Raw genomic sequence first — 17944 nt, 5'->3', positions numbered from 1 at the left:
TGCCTTTTCTTCACAGTCTCCTGAAAGAAAACTAAACTAAAACAGTGAAGTGTAACACCCACTATTCTGAAATAAAAATGCAGTCAACTATTTTGTGTCTGTCTAGTTTAGATTCATAAAACCCATCCTGTATGAGGTATAGAGGTACATTGCCTCCTGCTTGTCATGAAGTGGAAATGCATGTTTGAAAACAGTAGCCCATTAGTTGGTGCTGTCAATGGACGAACTAAAGATAAGATATCGTATAATTAGACACATTGTTTTTTACCAATTATTTATTTCGAAATATTTGCTTTATATTGTCTTTAATATATATATATATATATATATATTATATTATATATATATTATATAAATATATTATATATATATATAATATATTTAATTTCTAGAATTTGTTTTAGAAATACAGAACATACAATATAAAACACAACAGAAAAATAAAAATGTGAAAGCTTGACATATTTGAAAGACATTTGCACTTAAAAAGAAACATTAAGCTACATACAATCAAAGGGAGAGTGCAATAACAAAGATAATAGGCCTATATAAACTTCATAGCTTCATGACTTCTATTAGCATACTGATCCCGATCAGCACTCTGAATAGCGGGGTCCTTAACCCCTTCCAAAACCATTTAATTAAAATCTACAGGTAAAAGTTACAGGTAGTCATAAATCTTTGTTTTTGTTTTTGCGTGCAGAGAAGAGAAAGTGCTCATAAGAAAAAATGACCTTGTCTGACCTGACCATATACAAGACTCTCGTATTGGCTTCCTTAATTGTCACATCCCTCATAGAATAAAGGGGATGGGGAAGTAGCCTAGATTGCTCAAAGACCAGCCCAGACCCATGAGTGAGATTTGTGTCAAACTTGGAGGCAACTGACAACTGGGCTGTTGTGGGAAGGTGGATGCAAACACACTCAAAATCCAATAGAATGGGATGGAACGGGAGGTCACCCTAGATCAGATTAGACAACAGCAAAACAAGGTTCCAACAGTCAAGTGCCTTTGATTGCTAAAGTTGGGCCAGGACGATTGATTCTCCTGTGTCGCTGGGATTCCCCTAAAGTAATCACACACACACACACACACACACACACACACACACACACACACACACACACACACACACACACGCACACAAAGATAGTCAAGCTCAAATTACGTGGCTGCATATGTGTGTGTGAATGTTGGAGGCTACAGAACAAAAACTGCTGTATTCCACTGCATTGCTGCTTACTTGTGATTGACGGGAAAATTGGTTCTCCTGTCGTGTACAGAGAGAGAGTTTCTTGATGTACCACTCTCTTACCTGTAAAGGGCAACATAACATTATTAAATTATGACCAGCAATCTCACCATCTCTCCATTCTTACTTTTCTCAGATCTTTCTCTGATCTCTAGATTTTTCTCTGGTTTAGGAATTGCTTGTATATGCACACATGGGATTAACAGAAGTGATTACTACGTGCGTGCGTGCGTGCGTGCTTGCTTGCTTGCGTGCGTGCATGCGTGTGCGTGCAGCAAAACACATTACCTTATTACACAGAAGGCAGTGCATGACAAATATCAATGTCCCCTGTAGGCTATTGAGGATAGTGAAGATGTAGACAACTGCTACTGTCCCGTTTTCGAACAGGAAAAACCCAAACACCCACGTCAGACCCAGCACACACAGCAGTGCAAAGGCTTTACATGTGAACGCTCTAGGGGGAGGGGCGGGGGGGTGTAAGGGAGGAGAGAAGAGACAGCCATAAACATTGTAAAAATCTGCCTGTTCCAGAAAGAACAGAATTTAAAATCCTGCTCCTCATCGACTTGACCATCCTTGGTACAGACACTGTTCAAGGGCCTGCTCAATATGTAATGTGCCATTAGATTTGTTGTTGTGATTTGACTTAGAATACTCCCGCTATACACACAAACACAAAACTGAGACCGCAGTCTAACATTGGAAGTAGAAAGAAAAAATGAGGAGCAGGAGAAATCAAGGTGGCACAACAAAGTTGAAATTATGCTTTACAGGAAATAGGGCCAAAGATTATTAGAAACTCAATAGAGGAATATCAAAGATTATCTCACAACAGCATTGCATTTTCTGTTAGAGCTCTGTGTTGAGACAGACTGGGTGACTTAGGGGAGACGTGGAAACCAAAGGGACACATAAGGTATAATTAGATGTGGTACCCAAACAGTGCTGTGAGACATGTTACACACACACACACACACACACACACACACACACACACACACACACACACACACACACACACACACACACACACACACACACACACACACACACACACACACACACTGACTTAATTCTGTCCGGGTTGGAGAGGTCTGGGTTGATGCTCTTGAATTTCTTAGCCAGCTTCCAGGTGGTGATGGTGAAGAATAACACGTTCAGGAGGATGATGCCAATCACAGGGCCATTGAAACTCCAGATGAAGCCATGTTCCAGTGGCAGCCAGCAACTGACAGTAGGGGACGACACAGGAGTTCATGTTACCCTCACTAAAGAACTAGTCACATTAATTGGCATTGCCCTTAATCACTGTTACACTGTGTTACAGTCTCAAAGTGGTTTACGGTCCAAGACAAATCGGACAGGGGGCGAGTGGCAATCCAGAATGACTGTGTGTGTGTGTGTGTGTGTGTGTGTGTGTGTGTGTGTGTGTGTGTGTGTGTGTGTGTGTGTGTGTGTGCGTGCGTGCGTGCGTGCGTGCGTGCGTGCGTGCGTGCGTGCGCGCACATACACACACACACACACACTATATGCTTTCCACATGCTTACTGTTGTTCAGTGCCATATCCAATGTTCATAAGCCTGTAGATGTTAGATATCACCATTATGACCAGGGGTGTTCCATATCCCACAGGGTACAGGTACCAAGGATGATCTTCGTCTGCGTTCTTTATCGGCTTCACCATACGGTAGAGCTGCACCCCTTCTAACAGCATCCAGAAAAACATCCCCAAGAAGAAGTAATGGAGCAAGGCTGCCACAAGCCCACAACCAACCTGAAAGACAAAATGATTTCATACACAGGTTTTCCGTACCAAAACTGAACCCTGTCTCTAACCCTCTCTCCAGCTCTTTAGCTAAAATACATTTTGAGATCGGGATACCAATTGTATCCAATCAGTGGAGAGAATTCATACAATATACAAGATGAACACGTTCCATTGGAAGTGAGGGGGGAGAGAAAAAAAAAAAAAAAAAGAACGGAGCGGGAAATGGAGACCCCGGGTACTGAATAAACATACTATGGTAATGATTACTATCTGAATATAGAGCTTAATTTATTTTTTAAAGTTTTTATTGTATTTTAACCAAATAATGCAGCGCATTTAATTCATTCTTCATGCTTCAATTAGCATGTGATTATGAAGTTGTTATGTCAATCGCATATGTCTCTTGGACATGAGAAGACATTAGGCTACAGCAGGAAGGCATGATTCTGACTGTAGCACCATGGCATGTTTCAGTGAGCAGGGAGCTTTTGTTTCCCCCGCATCCCCTGGCATCATCATCACTTTATTAATGCTGTTCCCATAGATGGTCGAATGCAATTTTCCATCAGCAGAATATTGTTCTCCTCCAACTGTCAAATACGTCATTTAATTAACAGGCATGGAGTTACAGTATTTAAATATGATTTAAATAACACTCTAATTGGATTAAATAATCTAACCCCCAAAACTACCACTACAAAACCCATGACTAATATAAATACACTTTGCACTCAGTCAGGTAACGCACCATTTAAGTTCCACAATTGGAGCTGGACACCCGACACGATTGCGCCCTGTGTTATAGACTGTGCAGTGTGCACCATATAGATTGTCTAAATTGGGCCCCTAGTTCATACACACCTTAGATTCAGTATGTGAAATCCAAAAGAGGAAAATGAAGTCAGCAATAAAGAGGCAGATGCAGAGGTGGAGGTGGATGGTGGTGCGGGTTCCCTTTATGGAGCGACAGAACCCAAAGGTGCAGATGCACGCTAACAGACACAGCAGAGAGGTGACAAGGCCCAATATGGTCAGCAACTCCAGCTCAAAGAGTGCCTACAGGAAAAGAGAACGGGTTTAAACTTTACAGGACTGTGTGTGTGTGTGTGTGTGTGTGTGTGTGTGTGTGTGTGTGTGTGTGTGTGTGTGTGTGTGTGTGTGTGTGTGTGTGTGTGTGTGTGTGTGTGTGAGACCCATGCTTAACCTCCATGGGGTAGAGGGCCATAAGCACAGCAAAGCTTTTGATGTGTTTACAACGACACACGGTGTGTGTGGAGTTGGTAGATTGTTCAGTGCAGCCATCTGTGGCCCAGGCCCCTTCCTCCGTATCCTGTCCTTGTGGTCCAGACTTCCAGTATGCACAGATGAATTTCACCTTAGAAGTATTCTTCCCCTCCTAATACACAATAAACACACCCATTATTATTATTAGCAGTATTATTTATTTACTTGTGTTTGTTTCTTTATGTTTTTCACTTGTGGTGTAAACCACTGACATGATGATGACAAGGTAACAACATCTCCACCTAGACTGCTGCTATTGGCCCACCTGCAGGTGTCTCATTGTGAGAATGACAGGTTTGTCCAGGAGTTCTGTGGAACGGTTGGACACTACAACTGACACCACTTTAGAGTAGACCTGGTAGTTCACACCATCATTCTGGTGTCCACTGAGATGCTGAAAGGAGTGGTTAACAGACTTCTCCAGATTCTTGTAGCTCACCAACACAGCGAGAGCAAAACCTGTGAGAAATGAGAAAGCCATAATTATGGAATTTCCCCCACGCGCACAAACACACAAAAACACAAAAACACAAACACAGGGCTCTCCATTTATAATAGTAAGATATACAGTAGAAGTTTATTGAGGACTTTGGAGGTGATGGCCTGGAGGATGCTGTTGCAGTAATCGAGCTAGGATGAATGTGTGAATGAGTATTTCGGAGATGGGCAATATTCCTAAGGTGGGGTTTTGATGACATGGTTTATGGGTGAGCCAGCGAGTTGAGTGAGAAATCCTGGTAGAGAGTTTGGGCCAATAATTAAATGCTTTCAATTAACAAAATCACAAAATGTTGTATGCTTTTCAGCAGAAATTGTTAATTGTAACTTTTGTATGGCTGGCACCCTGAACAGGGCTACCTTATAAAATAGATTGTATCTCAATGAGACTTACCTGTATAAATAAGGTCAAATAAAAAAAAGACAAAAGCAGACATAAGCAGAAGCTGGCCCTCCATTATTCATCCATTAAAAGAAAAATATTATTATTATTATTATTAGTAGTAGTAGTAGTAGTATATTTGATTATACTTTATTATTTGATTATTATCTTGTTATATTGTGTTGATGTGTTAGCAGACTTAGCACAGTCTCTCCGGACCAAGAAAGAGAAGAGAAGAGAAGAGAAGAGAAGAGAAGAGAAGAGAAGAGAAGAGAAGAGAAGAGAAGAGAAGAGAAGAGAAGAGAAGAGAAGAGAAGAGAAGAGAAGAGAAGAGAAGAGAAGAGTTTACCAGGGTATGTTCCATTCCCATTTAGTGTCTGCCAGTCAGTGTCTAGAGTAGCACTGTGACTGCTCAGGTGAATTGGTCCAGTGGGTGGAGTTTTTCCCTTCCTCACAACAAGCTCCGCCTCTATTCAAACACAAAACCCATTTCAGTGACACTTCCTATGAAACCCATAACCCTATAATGCATTATACACTTACTTATAATGCATCATAATCTGTGTATATCACTGTATAATTATAGTTACTGTATAAGAGTTTATAACTGTTATCACATTATTAAACATTTCATCATGACTTACAGTATAAGGTCAGGCATAAATGCATTGTAATCTGCTTATAACATTGTATAATTACATTTACAGTATAAGCACTCATAAGGACACATAATGCAATCATAACATTTTATAATGACTTATGAATGAAGATCAAGAATCATAAAAACGTCATAATTACTGCTCACTCACAGACCTTTTCTTTTGATCATAGTGTATTATAGTTATCATACTTGTAATGCATTATAGTGTGATTATAAGTCACTATATGTGGTTATTTGTGTGTGTGTGTGTGTGTGTGTGTGTGTGTGTGTGTGTGTGTGTGTGTGTGTGTGTGTGTGTGCGTGTGTGCGTGTGTGCGTGTGTGTGTGTGTGTGTGTGTGTACCTGTCTGGTTTGTCTCTATGTGGGTGTACCGGTAGTTGTCTTGGAGCTGGGGTCCGATTAGCCTCACAGCATCCTCCACTGCCTGAAGCAACCCAGTCACCTTGTTACTGTTGTCACTGTTGTTGAGGTGATCGGGGGACTCCAGCAGGTCTTCCACTGCTGTGAATATCTACAACAGAGGAGGAGACAGAAGGGAGTTGTGAGAGAAGATTGTGTGTGTGTGTGTGTGTGTGTGTGTGTGTGTGTGTGTGTGTGTGTGTGTGTGTGTGTGTGTGTGTGTGTGTGTGTGTGTGTGGAGACAAATATGACCCAAATAACTACCGTGGGATCTGTGTAAACAGCAACCTCGGAAAGATCCTCTGCATGATCCTCAACCACAGAATCCTAAACTTCCTCACAGAAAGCAATGTCCTGAGCAAATCACAAATTGGCTTTCTACCAAAATATCGCACAACAGACCACATTTACACTCTAAACACCCTAATTGACAACCAAATAAACAAAAACAAAAGCAAATTATTCTCCTGCTTTGTCGACTTCAAAAAAGCATTCGATTCAATTTGGCATGAGGGTCTGATGTACAAACTATTGGAAAGTGGCATAGGGGGGAAAACCTATGACATCATAAAATCAATGTACACAAACAACAAATGCGCAGTTAAAATAGGCGAAAAGCACACAGACTTTTTCCCCCAAAGCCGAGGAGTTAGACAGGGATGCAGCCTGAGTCCAACACTCTTCAACATATATATCAACGAGTTAGCAAAAACGTTAGAACAGTCTACAGTTCCAGGCATCCCCTTGGCAAACACAGAAATCAAATGCTTACTTTTCGCAGATGACCTGCTGCTGCTGTCTCCAACCAAGGAAGGACTACAGCAGCAACTTGATCTCCTACACAAATTCTCGCAGACATGGGCCCTGACAGTGAACCTAACTAAGACTAAAATCATGATATTTCAAAAAAGATCCAGCCGCCAAAACCATCAATTTTTCCTAAATACGATCCCACTAGAACAAACAAAAAACTATACCTACCTTGGCCTAAACATCAGCAGCACAGGGAACTACAACCAAGCTGTAAAGGACCTGAGAGACAAGGCAAGAAGGGCATTCTATGCTATCAAAAGAAACATCAAAATAGACATCCCAATTAAAACCTGGCTTAAAATACTGGACTCTGTGATAGAACCAATTTCCCTCTATGGTTGTGAGACCTGGGGACCATTAGCAAACCATGACCTTGAAAAATGGGATAAACACCAAACCGAGACCCTACACACAGAATTCTGCAAATCCATTCTCCGTACCCAGCGAAAAACACCAAATAATGCATGCAGGGCAGAACTAGGACGATACCCACTCATAATCAAAATAAAAAAGAGAGCACTTAAGTTCTACAACCACCTAAAAGAAAGCGACCTAAATGCACTCCATAACAAAGCACTCACACACAGCGAAACTCTAGAGAGATGCCCCCTCAGCCAGCTGGCCATGGAACTCCGGGCACAAACACAAACAGAGCCACGAGATAGAAAACCCATCGGACCAAACAAAATTATAAAACAGCAAAAGGAAAACTACCTGACACATTGGAAAGAAGCAACACAAAAGCAGAGTAAACTAGAATGCTATCTGGCCCTAAACAGAGAATACACAGTGGCAGAATACCTGAGCACCGTGACCGACCCAAAACAAAGAAAAATCTTAACTAGATACAGACTCAGTGAGCACAGTCTTGCGATCGAGAAAGGTCGTCACAGGCAGACCTGTATCCCGAGAGAAGACAGACTATGCACCCACTGCACACAAAAGGAAGTGGAAACCGAGCTACACTTCCTAACCGTCTGTCCATTGTACCAAGACATCAGAGACACATACTTCCCACAGATTACAACCACACACAGAGACTTTGAAAACATGACCAACGACAAAAAACTCCCATATCTGCTGGGCGAAGTACAACAATGTGCAAACACAGCAGCAAGATTCGTGAGTTGTTGTGATAGGAGAAGGATATCGAACGGAACACAACCACCCTAAAGACTAATCATTGTGTATATTCCTACACTATACCTGCACCCAGTGATCTTGGTACATAGAAATTGATCTATTGAAGATTCTGACTTTCAAATGTACATTTTTTGTTTTGATTGTATTGCTGTCTTTTTGCTTTGGCAATGTAAACGTATGTTTTCTCATGCCAATAAAGCCCTTTGAATTGAATTGAAATTGAATTGAATTGTGTGTGTGTGTGTGTGTGTGTGTGTGTGTGTGTGTGTGTGTGTGTGTGTGTGTGTGTGTGTGTGTGTGTGTGTGTGTGTGTGTGTGTGTGTGTGTGTGCTACCTCTAGTAGTACATCTCCATGACTTGGCTTTCCTTCAGACAGGTCAGTGCAGCTTTTCCACATCAGGGACAAGATATTAGACAGACCTGATGAAGACTGGAGAGAGAGAGAGAGAGAGAGAGAGAGAGAGAGTGAGAGAGAGAGAGAGAGAGAGAGAGAGAGAGAGAGAGAGAGAGAGAGAGAGCAAACATGTTGTGACATACTTTAAGTACTTATACAGCAGGAGCTAGTTGCACCACCTCACACTAAGTTCAAACTCAGCTTAGCTATAGCTTAAATGGCTTTTTAAAAGCCATTTAAGCTATAACTAGGCTGAGTTTGAACTTAGTGTGAGGTGGTGCAACTGGCTCCTGATGTATATTGGTTATTTTTCCGCAAATGTTAGAAATGCTATTCATATAGCATGTTGTTTATTCTGTTCATGCCATTTATTCTGATCTTGCCATTTATCGCACGCACGCACGCACGCACGCACGCACGCACACACACACACACACACACACACACACACACACACACACACACACACACACACACACACACACACACACACACACACACACACACACACACACACACACACACATTAATTATTGTTTAATTCACATTATCAATTTTACAATTACTGTTTTGTTTTGAGCAGTGTTTAAAGACCTCACAAGTTGCAGATTTAAAGGGTCTAACCTTCACCTTTAGAGAATGAATCTGTTTACCGGCAAGTGCAGCTGAGAAAGCCACGTCAGTAAGGCTTTAACCACAAGAATAAGGAAGTGCTGGTAACAGCCTAGCTGGAAACTTACTGTAGCTAACAGGAAACCACAGGCAGGGTGCCAGACACAAGTGCAGCCACATGCAAGCTGAATGACACTTCCAAAGTCAGATAGATGTTTGTGAGTAAATGTCAATTTAATGATAATCAAACCTTGAAAGATGAAAATTAATACAATGAAGTTTGAAGGAAAATGATTATAATTTCATGTAGTTACTCTGAAAACAATGTCATGTCAATCAAGAAAGGGAAATATTGAATTGAATAAAGGTGCCTGAAGAAATAGACAGTATTATGTGTATGAGGAAGGCATACTAAAAGCGAGCCTGTTATAGATTTGACTAGCATCAGTTTAAAGGAATGAAAACTATACACATAGAAAATCATTCATCCACCTGTTATAGCCCACAAAAGAGTTTATGCTGTAAGAACAGGACTATATTAGAATCATAATGAATAAGGAGTGCACCTAAGAATCATATGAGTGAATGCTGAAGCCCCCACAGAGAAGTTGACATACGTTGTTACGTTGTCAACAATATTATTGTCCTCATTGCGTAAGGTCTGAGTGACAGTAACAAGTAGGTTTCATCAGTCGGCTGGGTGAGCAGGCATACACCAAATTATTTGATTACATGTATTGGTGGCCAATGGCCATGCAAAGCAGTACCGGGGTGAAATTAAACTTAGAAAGGGAGGTGGAACATCATTATTGCTAATAGGTGGGGAAAGAAGGCATTGATTTCCAGTAAAGAACACCCCTCTAAGGGGACGGAGGATAGGAGTTAGAGAGGGAGGTGATAACGGGCCGGGTCAAATCAGGCCCTTAACACATTGCGTGCCAATCGCGTAGTTCTACGCGAACCTAAATAATTGCGCAGCGTGCCAGTCGTGTAGATCTACACAAAGTGGTCTTTTTTTTTTTTTCTCGCAGTGACAAATTTCATTGTAGGCCTCTCTCGCAGTGACACATTTCATTGTAGCACACCCGGATATGGAAATATCCGTATCCGGAGATTTTCGCTCCCATCTGCCGCCGCTCTAAAGCTTCCCCTAATCCGCCATTATCTCTGAGTTGTTTTTCTCCTCGCTGAACGCTGTTTAACAGAAACTTCCCACAGAGATTTTGAAAACATGACCAATGACAAAAAACTCCCATATCTGCTGGGCGAAGTACAACAATGTGCAAACACAGCAGCAAGATTCGTGAGTTGCTGTGATAGGAGAAGGATATCGAACGGAACACAACCACCCTAAAGACTAATCATTGTGTATATTCCTGCACTATACCTGCACCCAGTGATCTTGGTACATAGAAATTGATCTATTGAAGATTCTGACTTTCAAATGTACATTTTTTGTTTTGATTGTATTGCTGTATTGTTGTATTGTGCTTTTTGCTTTGGCAATGTAAACATATGTTTTCTCATGCCAATAAAGCCCTTTGAATTGAATTGAATTGAATGTGTGTGTGTGTGTGTGTGTGTGTGTGTGTGTGTGTGTGTGTGTGTGTGTGTGTGTGTGTGTGTGTGTGTGTGTGTGTGTGTGTGTGTGTGTGTGTGTGTGTGTGTGTGTGTGTGTGTGTGTTGAATGGTGTGTTCACGATAATAAAACCTGTCAAAAACAGAACTCATATGGGTCGTGGATATTATTCAAGCAAGCACCGTGACTGTCTGTCTGCAATGGATAAAGTGTTAGTGGTGAAAGTTGATGACACACATTTCAGGCAACTAAGGCAACTAATCAACCTCCCTTGCGCCATCATTCATGTATAACATTAACACAACTAAACACAAGCTGTAGGTTTTGCATATCTCTGCTGTCCGGCTGCTGTCCGGCTGAATTTTTTAGGAAATCACAAAAACTAAACATAACGTGGAGTTAGGAGGTTTTGTTCATCATTGATAAGAACAGCTAAATGGACCTCCATGCTCACAATGTGGTTGGAAGTCAAAAGGGGGATGAGATGTAAATATTAATATTAATATTATATTAATTTGTTTATACTGATGTGCGATGTACGGTGTCGTGCAGCAGTTCACTCACACTCACTCACGATTATCTTCTTTTTTTCCACCGCAGGTCACGGGGCGGGCCGAGTCCTTGATTTATATATTGTTTTGCGGGGCGGGTTGGGGTGGGTTGGGTTTTGTGGCGGGGCGAAAAAGAAAAAAAAATGCTGACCCGCGCATCACTAATACATACATACAGACAGACAGACAGACAGACAGACAGACAGACATGATGATTCTGTATCTAATGATTGAATATACTGTTGATACAACTCACCTGTGTACTGTCTGCTTTGAACTGGTCACACTGCAACTCTGCATGGAAGACATTAAACTGATCAGAGCTATACAGTAACACATCACTATATAACTATAGAAAAGGTGCTCCTCTGAGCACAAGTTAGGAAGGTTAGTGGGGGCTATAAAAAATCGGACAGATCCATCTTGATCACATGACCATAGAGATAATGTGTAGCAATTTGTGTGATGTTTGGACAAAATCTGTAGGAGTAAAATATAAAAAAAACAATGTATAGTAAACATTGGCCTCCTGGCCTAAACTGGCACTATAACAGGACTATGTGAAAAGGGTGGCATGTCCTCCTCGGCTTAGTGGGAATGTGCGTGCAAAGTTTCTTTGCAATTGGATGCTACGTTTATCATTTGAGGTATTTTGTTCAAAACAAGCCACTCCTGCAAAACTTTAGTCTTAGCCAATCAAGATAGATTATGAAAAATCGGACAGATCCGTGTTGATCACATGACTATTAATCTCTCAAGAACAGATTCCGACCTGCGGTGGAATCTGTCGGAGCGGTTCGTCCTAACCAGTGCGCATTGGCTAAAAGTGGGCGTGCCTTCAGATCAGGAAGTGGGCCGCGCTTTACCCAATCAAATGTAGTGGGCGGGATTCACGTGTCCATCCACCATGATCCACCCTCCCCCCCTCGAAACTAGCCGAAACTAATTTAACAATAGCGTCCTCGGAGCGGACAAAACCACGGAAAGATATTCACATTTTAAATTACTCTTTCATCATAGAAACAAGTGGGCTTATAACCAAAACCATCCATGTTCTCTGGGAGAAGTGGTGTTAGTGTTCCGTGTAGAAATATTGTTAGTGGGAATGAAAACATGGTCGCACCAACCGGAAGTGATGCGCTATAGGCAGACATGAAACCGGTGTTTCCCTGCGCTCTAGTCTAACATTATACTCCTGCCAGACTCCACAGAATATCAGAAAAGCAGAGGTCGCTGTTTTTCATTTTCTGTGGGGTCTGGCTACGCGAGACTACATGACTATAGATAATGTGTGATGTTTGGACAACATCTGTAGGAGTAATATCAAGGATTGGGTTTTGCAAAAATCGGCCTCCTGATGGCGCTATAAAAGGCCAATGTGAAATATGCAGGGCAGAGGTTTTTCCTTGGTCTCAAGGGAGTGTGCGTGCTAAGTTTCACACGGTCGGTCCAGTTAGGTAAACAGAACGTCCAACTTGTGCAAGGAAATAAGGGTTTGGAATTTTAGATCATAATCGTGTCATGGATCTCACCTGAGCATGGGGTCCTTTTGTTTCCGTAGTTACTGTACCCAGCTGAACAATTACACCAGTAGCTCCCTTCACGGTTTTCACAAGTCCCCTTCACGCCACAAATGTCTCCATCTTCCTGACATGCATCTATATCTGGATGGTGCAGGAGGGGGTGGAGGTAGTGGGTGGTGGGGGTTAGAGACAGAGAACATATTTGACGTGCCTCTGAGGTGCCGTGCCGTTTAGGACAATATTCAACAACAATGCAGTAATGTTCGATCATCATGGCAAAGCACAAATTAGACTTAAAGTTGTTGTAAGTGATTTATTTAAAATAAGTGTTAAATAGCTCTGTATTCAGATAGTAATCATTGATATAGAGTGTTGTTTTGTTTGTTTAAAAACAAAAAATAAATAAATTTAACAGCACATCACTGCCTGCTAAAGTGCACTTGTATTTTTTGAATACGGTTGAGACTGAGACAATGTTGTGCGGACTCTTATTATTTTAACCTGTCACTCTTTGTCCAGCACCAGCAAACAACTGGATGTGCGCTACCTTCACTTTTGAGACTGAGACTTGAACAGCAAACTGTTCTTCTTCTCTTCTACCTCGGATTTGAACCCGGTTTCCTGCGCATGTGCTGACATTTTTACCATTGAGCTAATAGCGCCTGCCTGCTTGCTCAGTTGATAAATTGAATCTTGACCATCAGGTCAACATTCTTGTCAGATCCTGTGTCTAGGTGAGACATGACCTTTGATGATCTAAATGTCTCAATAGAAGAGTAGGGAGACAAAATACAACCACCCCAATTGTATAAGTTATATTGTATTATTTACACGGCTTGGTTGGATGCTTGATTCTGATTGGTCAATCACTGAAGTCAGCGGTGTGTTATTTATTTCTGAATAATGACTGATGAGCTCAATAACGGAACGCTGCCTAATCAAAGGCTCAGAGCACCTGCTCATATAAATCTGCGCTGCTTGATTTTGTGCTGTATCTAACATGACAGCCATGTAAACAAACACACAATGTCATTTACAGCTAAATGTTGCTCTCAAGAATGTTTTTCATCAACACTTGCAGTTGTTAAACACATTTTAAATAAATTCATGAATTAATTAAATGTTTCAATTGTGGTCATACCAGTCTAATGCCAAGACCAAGGGTCTCTAAAAATCTGAATAGGTCTGGATGTTATGGGCTGGCTGTTTTCTCCTTTTTTCCATGTTTTCCTATGTGTCTGGTGTGTGCTGTGTGGGCGTGGGGATGGTCTGCCTGGGCGTTACCTTCCAATTCCATCATCGGGCTGTGGAGCTGCCTGCTCACCTGGGAGTGATCTGCTCATCAAGTGGAGCAGATAAAAGCCCTGGCTGGCTCTGGACTCCAGCCCTTGCCAGATTATTCAGTGTTCGACCGATCCTGTACCTCCACGCCTACTGCCTGCCTGCCAGCCTGCCTGCCTTGCCATCAGCCGCCTTACCTAAGTTTATTATTTTGGATTTCTGAATTCAACGTTTTAATAAAGACGTTTTGCTTGTAAACCTGGTTCGGCTGTTCTACTTTTGGGTCCTATTTACAACACACCTTAACACTGGAATACTCAGACATAATGAGGGTTTAATACCTAGTCATCAAATGAGATATTTATATAAACTGTGATCTAAGGGAATAACATCAACTGTCATCAAGTGAATGACATGAAACATAAACAAATAATCCATGGCATACAATACAACATGAAGCTTACTTGAACAGTTGACACCAGCATCCATAGTATGCTTGCAGCAACCATCATGACCTCCATATCCATTGTGTGGGCAGTCATCAAGGGAGCTCTCATTGCCATAACACCGCATATTATCCAACCAGATTTGACCAAGGCCTTCACCAAAGAACGCCCACTTATTGAATGTCAGAGCTTTTCCGCAACCTACCTGTCTACACGCTACTTGAGCATCATTGATATCCCAGTCATCACCACATATTGTTCCCCACTGGCCTTCATGATAAACCTCCACTCTACCAGAGCATCCATCAGTGCCATTCACAAGTTTTACCTGCTGCAGATGAACTGAGGACAGAAATCTAAAGTTAATAGACATTACAACATGAAAGCTATTGATGTTACAATCATTATTATTATTGGACACACTCGACAAAGATAAAGATCAACACACATTTTCCATATTTTTCTTTCCCAATTCCACTACAGTTGGTGTCACATTTTTTCAGCACACTCAGTAACCCTGTGGAATAAGACAAGACAATATTAATCTGTGATTCTTCACGCTACATGACAAGCAGTCTAATCACAAAGGGATTGAAAACTATATTGGTGCATCTTTATTCTTTAGACTGGCTTGGCCAGACTAATATCACTGGGCAATTTTTTTTTACAACTCTTTCAACCTTCATAAGCTGACTGTTACTGTATATTGCCTGTAAGATAAGGTGCTACATCGGATGTGTGTAGGGGTGCAACATTTACTGAAACCAATCAATTTAATCTATTATAGAAAATATTTTAATTAAATAATTTATTTGGTGGGGGAAAATTATTGTGTTTTTTCCCCCATTTTTTTAAAAAAGTTCAAAAATACAGAAAACGCAAATCTACAAGCTCACAACGCGTCGCTTTGGTCGACACCATTGTTGATTAAGTGTAAAATAGGGCTTAAAGGGTAAGACCACTTTGGTAGAGGTTTGGGTTGTGTATTTACCTTGCCATGATGTAACTCCAAAGGTGGACAAGAAATGAAAAATAATTTCTCCATTGATTAGAAATTGGTAATTCAAAATTTGCTCCTCATTGACTTACATTGTACGGTAAAACAGCTCTCAAAGTCACTCTTTAAGCACGTAAACGAACACGAACAAAGTTGATTCAGACAGTATAGAACATCACCAAACCCAGTACTGTTTGTTTTTTAAATAAAAATATTAACTTCCTGCTGATTTTACTATTTGAAGATCCGGATCCGCAAATCCAGTCCAGGTTTTCTTCTTAATAAAATAGCAAAATCAACAGGAAATTAACATTTGTATAAAAAAAATAAAACAGTACTGGGTTTGGTGAGGTTCTATATTGTCTGAATCAGCTTTGTTTGCGTTTGTTTACATGCTAAAAGAGTGACTTTGAGATCTGTTTTACCGTACAATGTAAGTCAATGAGGAGCATATTTTGAATGATCAATTTCTAATCAATGGAGCAATTATTTTTCATTTCTTGTCCACCTTTGGAGTTACATCATGGCAAGGTAAATACACAACCCAAACCTCTACCAAAGTGGTCTTACCCTTTAAGTGTTTAATCAAACTAATCGATTTAATTCATTATAAAACAAATATATTAGAAATCTCAGTTGATGTTTAATATAAAAGTTCTTGAAGATTATTTGATTAATTGAAAAAGTACTTGATAGAATAATCGGTACCTTAGAAAATAATCGATAGATGCAAGTCTAATTAATACTTACCCATAATCAGTAAGGCCTTTCCAAGCCCCATGTTGAGCAAACTCAACTGAATACTGTATCAGAATCCTTCCACAGCCTCTGGCCCTCTGTCAAGATGACTATAGCCCTAACAATTTGGAAAAACTATATAGTTTGTAGAATCCTGAACTACTGTGCAGCTACAAATTCAGTGTCATAAAATAGAAGATGACAAGGTGGAAGAGAAAGCAAAAGAAAAGTAACAAACAGGAAAAGAAATATGCGACACTGCTAGACCCTGTATACCCACATAAACCACACACACACGCACGTGTGTGCGCGCACACACACACACACACACACAATAAGCCGATGACTGTAATTATGATTGATACAGTAATTTTGTGTGATAATAAAGACTGCCTAACTGATTGAGAAACAGAAACAAAAAAAGTGAAATATTTAAAGTCATGACTATCAATCAACAGATCTACAAGCTCACAAGCTCTATGAGCTTGTAGATCAGCTATTTTCAAATAGCCGATGTACATAGGGTTCAAGTGTTTAAACTGATTTAATGCTAAATTAAATCAGCCTACCGACTCTTCATCAGATACAAAATGTGTTATGCACATACAAACAATAATGGAAAGATCCTTATAGGACTTTTACAATATACTGGTGACCACACATGATCCAGTTTCAGGTAGTCTAGACATAAGATTTCACTTCCTTCTTTATTTTTCTCAAATGCTTTGTGGTTTGCCCCAGTTCCTTTTCCTCAGCATACTGTGCTGTTAGTTATTGGTTGGTGACTCATGATGAGACAAAAACATTTCCCATTACACATGACAAAACAAATAATTCATTGTATGTCTTTTGTCTCATGGCAGCTGTTCCCACACTCACACACATTTACTGATGTACTGTATTGTGTCATTAGTTGTGACTGAAAAGTAGCAGCAACCTATTACTAACAGTTAATTTACCTGGACCATTGATATTCTGCCAGGGTCCTGGGTTCCTGTTAATTCACCGTTCCCCTGATATGATTAGCTGGGTTTCACATTTAAACCAACAAACACAAGGGTTACTGGACAGTAGATGATATGAATGGATCCTTTCTTGGTCTAGGTTTTCAAATTGCTCCATGATCGAACAAAAAGCCCATCTGGATCAACTGGTTGATCTTACAAACATGGTTGTCCACCACCATGCTCTAAAACAACTACAGTATTAGGCCTGGTTTACACATGCATGCAGGCTTTAAAGCACCCTATATGTCATAACTGTACAGACGTTCACTGTACAAGATGAGAAAGTCCTTTGTGTCAGAAATGAGTGTGTTTCTGTTGTTTCATTTGGTTTTAACAAGCTTTTCCTTGCCAATGTCTATAACAATACGCCTTAGGCTGATAAAGCATACAATACTGTATCTCCATAAAGTTATGGTAAGTAGATGTTTTGGTGTTAAATAGCTCTATATTCTGATTGTAGACCTACTCATTAATATAGAGTGGGGTTTTTTCAGTAACAGAGTCTCCGTGTCTCTCCAGCTCTTTATTAAACAGAAAATGCATTTTCAGGTTGGGATACCAATTTTATCCAATCAGGATAGAGGATACAGATTAATCTAGTGGAAGTGATG

The 17944-nt window shown here is 40.6% G+C and overlaps 1 protein-coding gene across 1 annotated transcript; it reads right to left on the bottom strand.

Annotated features, from left to right (window-relative positions):
• Positions 1 to 436: 436 nt before the first annotated feature.
• Positions 437 to 16506, bottom strand: LOC311059118 (adhesion G protein-coupled receptor E5-like). The gene is made up of 16 exons (XM_084076769.1): positions 16339 to 16506; positions 15040 to 15108; positions 14610 to 14933; positions 12874 to 13005; positions 11598 to 11635; positions 8540 to 8635; positions 6193 to 6361; positions 5539 to 5658; positions 4575 to 4768; positions 4230 to 4421; positions 3887 to 4081; positions 2805 to 3031; positions 2326 to 2484; positions 1542 to 1710; positions 1245 to 1316; positions 437 to 1067 (listed from the first exon to the last, which is right to left on the bottom strand). The coding sequence occupies exons 1-16, from the start codon at positions 16367 to 16369 to the stop codon at positions 1020 to 1022; spliced, it is 2235 nt and encodes a 744-aa protein (XP_083932895.1). The 5' UTR covers positions 16370 to 16506; the 3' UTR covers positions 437 to 1019.
• Positions 16507 to 17944: the final 1438 nt, after the last annotated feature.

Source organism: Gymnoscopelus microlampas (assembly GCF_963454915.1).
Source record: "Gymnoscopelus microlampas genome assembly, chromosome: 13".
NCBI classification, from domain to species: Eukaryota; Metazoa; Chordata; class Actinopteri; order Myctophiformes; family Myctophidae; genus Gymnoscopelus; species Gymnoscopelus microlampas.
The sequence above is the reverse complement of the archived record's forward strand: the minus strand, read 5'-3'. Positions and strand labels throughout refer to the sequence as shown.